The sequence below is a fragment of the Centruroides sculpturatus genome, unplaced genomic scaffold (assembly GCF_000671375.1).
Source record: "Centruroides sculpturatus isolate CEXI.00-Female unplaced genomic scaffold, Cexi_2.0 scaffold114, whole genome shotgun sequence".
NCBI classification, from domain to species: Eukaryota; Metazoa; Arthropoda; class Arachnida; order Scorpiones; family Buthidae; genus Centruroides; species Centruroides sculpturatus.
The window spans coordinates 770384-775264 of NW_019384417.1; the positions used below are offsets into that span (position 1 = coordinate 770384).

The following is a 4881-nucleotide window of genomic DNA, read 5'->3' on the forward strand; positions in this document are numbered from 1 at the left end:
AAAATATGTTAAAACATGAAAATAATCGCGCAATATGTATTTATTTTTTAGAAAATACAAGGGAAGCGGCACTTCCACCACTTCCAATGATGGCACGCTACTGATATATTCTTCTAGTTTACAATTATACAATATATGGCTAATGTATTTAATCAAAACTTTGTATTCTGTATTGCCTATGGATGAAACGGAAATAAAAATTACTGTAACAATAATTTAAAATGGTAGCATTCTTTTTGGAAGATCTTGTATATCTTCTATATATATATATATATATATATAAATGAGGCTGTTTGTTCACTGTAAACTCTTTAGGAGGTTTTTATGTCAATTGTTACAAAACTTGGCAGTTACGTTACGATATTATCTGTTAGATGAATGTTATGTGCCACTCCAAAATATTGATTGGCTTTCTATATATCAATTTCTGTCTCTGTTCGATTTGCTGGATTTACAGGTAGTGCCATCTATTGGCAAAAAATTTAAAAAATAATTAACTAAATATAATTCATACAAAAACAGATATAATTAAAAACAAAAATGATTACTTCACACTATATCATTTTAGAAGTAATTAAGTGAATATAGACATTCTATATTATTATTGAGACAGGTAGCACATAGCACTGCAGTGGCATAGCGAGGGGTGTATCATTCACCGGGTACCACTCACACAGGGTTGCCCAAATGGTCTCCAAGACAAACTATATGTGTTTCTGGAGGGGGGTGCCAATAAAGTGTTGTGCCCCGGGCACCAGTTATGTTCCCTACACTACTGTAGCACTGGTATGTGGAGTTGAAAAATGTTACACTGTAAAAACTACATAAGTATTTAATTAATTATTTACATCTAATAGCTTGAGTTTTTTCATTTCCAAATGGTACTTTCTTAATTCTAATAAGTGCCCACCAGTAGCCGAGTGGATAAAACCACCGAATACTGGTAGTCAATCATGTGATGCATGGCCAATAAGCCAGCCACATGGCATTTTCTGGGTTTTTTCACATTAGTAACATCTAAATAGGTGACAGTTTCCCAAAAAAGTCCTCACGGGAGGCATCCCCTCAGCAGATCATCCATGTGTTGCTTAGACATAACCAAATATACCAAATTAATTTTAATAATTTTTCTATAAACTGGCTATTTACAAGGACATACTTCCCACATAGTTTATAGGCATTTTGATAATGTTCTTAAAATAGGTTTTACCATATACATTTTTTGAAATTTACAATTAATAATGCTGGTTGTAACAGTTACGGCCACAGGGACTTTATAAACCTGGGCATAACAAGCTAGTAGATATATGTATATGATGTGTCTTAAAAGTTTTGTGAATGTGAGGATATCTCGAATGCAATGCATACAACAAGTTCTAGCATGCATGAGGTCATCCACAGAGAGATGTAGAAGGGCCTCCTAATGTGGAATACATGTGACTGCAAGTAGGTTTCCACCACAGTCATTTGAGCAGTCTGTGTGAGAGGTGGTGTCAACAAGCAATGGAATGCCAGAACAACATGAAGTTCTGCTTCAAATTGAGGAAAATGGTGGTGGAAACACATGAAATGTTTATCAAAGTGTACAAAAATGATTCTGTGAGCAGAAAATGTGCATGGCTGGTTTAAATGTTTTTGCAATGGTAAGGAGTTGGAAGTTGATCCACATTTGGTTGGTTGTTGACAAGTAGGATACCAGACATGATTGTTTGTGAAGCTTACTAGAAACAGATCAATAACTGACTGTGCAATTGATTGGAGAAGATTTGCATTTTCTTTGCTAATTCCCACTTCATCTCCTGATTTGGGTAAGCACTAGATTTGTTCATGATTTTTGCTGCATGTCCTCACAGACTAACAATGAGAAAGATGTTTCAAAACTTTTGGAGATTTTATTGTCATGTGTGATTAGGATCCATTCTTGGGTCCATTGTTACAGTGGATGACACTTGTTACCAGTTTGATACTGAATTGAAGAGGAAATCAATGGAATAGCAGTCACATTCTTTGCCCTGGCCCCAAAAATATCACGTGCAAAAATCAAAGATCAAGACAAGTTGATTGCATTTTTGGACAAAGATGGAATCAGTCATATGGAATTTGTTTCTGCCAGTCAAACCATGACTGCTGTATTCTACCTGAAGTTCTGAAATGTTTGTTGCAGTATATCTGGCATGTACAGCCAGAGTTCCACAACTGGAAAATGTTTTTTTTTTCTGCATTACAACATGCCAGTGCAATATGTGATCCTTATTTGTCAGTTCTTTGTTCAGCATGGTGTAACTGTTTTGGATCACCGTGTATATTCTCCTGCAGACATTTCTTGTTTCCTTACCTGAAAAAGGTCATTAAGGGACCATGTTTTGTAGACATCTGTTTGCTGGCAAGTCAATTACACTGATGATGTTTGATAAACCACTGTTTGCATTGAATATCAATTATTATGTTGGAATTTCCATTTTTCTCTTCTGATTTTTTTGCAAATTAGATGATGATCTCTTCATAGACTGCATTTCATACCAAATATCCACTACTCAAAAACCTTATAAACTGCAGCCATATTTATTAGCAAATTCAAATGTTTTCGGTCATCTTTAATGACCTTTATCAAGAACAAAACTAAATCAAATGCTGACAGATTTGTATTAACGATAAATGCGTTTTGGAATGTATTTTAAAAACTTTTAGTGCGCAATCTTGTGCTGATAGGATTGCACACTAAAAGTTTTTAAAAAACATTCCAAAATGTGTTTATCGTTAATACAAATCTGTCAGCATTCGATTTAGTTTTGTTCTTGATAAAGGTCATTAAAGATGACTGAAAACGTTTGAATTTGCTAATAAATATGGCTGCAGTTTATAAGGTTTTTTAGTAGTGGATATTTGATGATGTTCTACTAGCACTTTTTGATATGTTGTTGCATTCATCTGCTGATTTAGAAAGACAATTTCAGATTTTCTTTCCACCTAAAAGCTGTCCAAATCATTACTCACCCATGCTTTGGACATGTTAGAATAAACTTGCTCTTTTTTTTGTCGTGCCAATAATGTTGATATTCACTTGGTCATCCAAGTTGAACTTTTTTAAATCACTGAAAATGATTTCATGTCACTCGTTGTCCAAATCATCTGTCCATTCAACTCTTGCTATCTTATGGTGATCTTTCAGACAGGGTTAGGCATCTTTTTTGAATATTTTACATGAGATGATGAGCAAAGCATTCTTTCAATGGTCTATTTTGAAGTAGGATTTGATTTGCAGTAATGTTTCTATTGCTAGCAGCTCAACAAATCATTCTTTTGTCAAGGCTGGAGAGTGAAGAAGGCCTTCCACTTTGTTTCATACTGTGACAGCCATCAGGATTATTGTATTTTCTGATCACATCTCTAGAGCATTGAATGATAGCAGATATTTCATTTATTGACTGCCCATTTGAGTGTAAATCAAGATTTTGATCTTTTTCAAAGTTAGTTAGCACTTTTCCTCAAAGCATAGTTAAAAATGTGCTGAAAGTTTAAGCTGCAACTTACACTTTGTTTTTAAGTAATGAAAAATGCAGTATCTACTTACCTATGGCATTATGCATCACAAATTTGTATATTATTGCTATTGTAATTTATTTGTACATATATGGTGTGAAATTTTGCACCACTGTGAAATGACTGATTAATCCAAACAAAAACTATGCAAAAACAATCAGGATGGTATTTGGTGTGTGGTCACTATGTTAAAAATTATAAAATTTTGACATCTACTTATTCTAAATAACTCAGTGTAATTTTAAAAAATTCTTTTGGCAAATAATTCCGCATTGCACTGTAGTTAAGAAATAAAGGCTAACAACAGAAATTTGATGTTTTAGTGGATATGTATATACAGAGAAAGAACTGTAAAAAAATATTGTTAACTTCAGTCCTAAAGTTTATTTTATATGGGATATAATTACATAAAAATATTACATTTTTCATAAAAAATACATTATAACAAATTCATTCATTTTTAAATGAAAAAATACAAAATCTGAAATAAACTTAAATCTTAGGTGTATCAGGTTGACAAGATGGATGAGAATTGATAAATGCCTCATGAGAAAGAAGTTTCCCATTGATACGAGATATAATAGGAAACTCTGACATCTCTACTCCATATCTTTCAGCATTATAAACTTGTGGAACAAGGCACAAATCTGCTAATGTTATTTGATCTCCATAGCAATAATCACCTGCAGTTTTAGCCAATATATTTTCTAAACCTATTAAAATAAAATACATAATTAGCATTTACTCCATATAAACACCTTTAAAAATAATATTTATATAAAGAACAGCACCAAAACACATTCTAAGAACTACAGCCAGTCCCTGACTTAATTTTGATTTTTGGAATGTTTTTTAGGTCCCCAAATTTTTTCAAAATTTTTTTCCCGCGCGAAAAAATTTTCTAGCAATTTTAATCAACCTTTAATGATGTGCGCTTCACGCTTTATTGCTTTTTAATTGTTTTTTAATGGGACTTTTTTATCAAATTTATTTCATGGTTCTAAAGTTGTAGTGCACCGATTTTCCTTCGGTAAAGTTATTTAAAGCTAGTTTCTGATGTCAAAAACAACCTCCGATAGTTTTTTAATTTTTTTAATTAATAGATTTTATTATATATATGTTTAATTAATTAGGGGGTCGGAAATCACAAAAATTATAATTTTTTAAAAATATAGGCCTAGTTAGTAGTCACCCTACTTTAAACCCTTGTCCTCCCGAGACGTCTATGAGAATGCCCGGAAAAATCCAACACCAGATGTTCTCAAGGTCATCCAGCTGTAAACACAATGACTCATCAGTGTCAAATTTCGCAGAAAGGCGAGACAATGGAAAATAAAGCTT

At 32.8% G+C, this 4881-nt stretch overlaps 1 protein-coding gene across 1 annotated transcript in view; it reads right to left on the reverse strand.

The window, feature by feature from the left end:
• Positions 1-4032: 4032 nt before the first annotated feature.
• Positions 4033-4881, reverse strand: part of LOC111619221 (probable maleylacetoacetate isomerase 2) — a 7844-nt gene continuing 6995 nt past the window's right edge. Inside the window, exon 4 of the mRNA XM_023360907.1 lies at positions 4033-4253. Within this exon, the coding sequence (XP_023216675.1) occupies positions 4033-4253 (221 nt within the window). The remainder of the gene's footprint in view (positions 4254-4881) is intronic.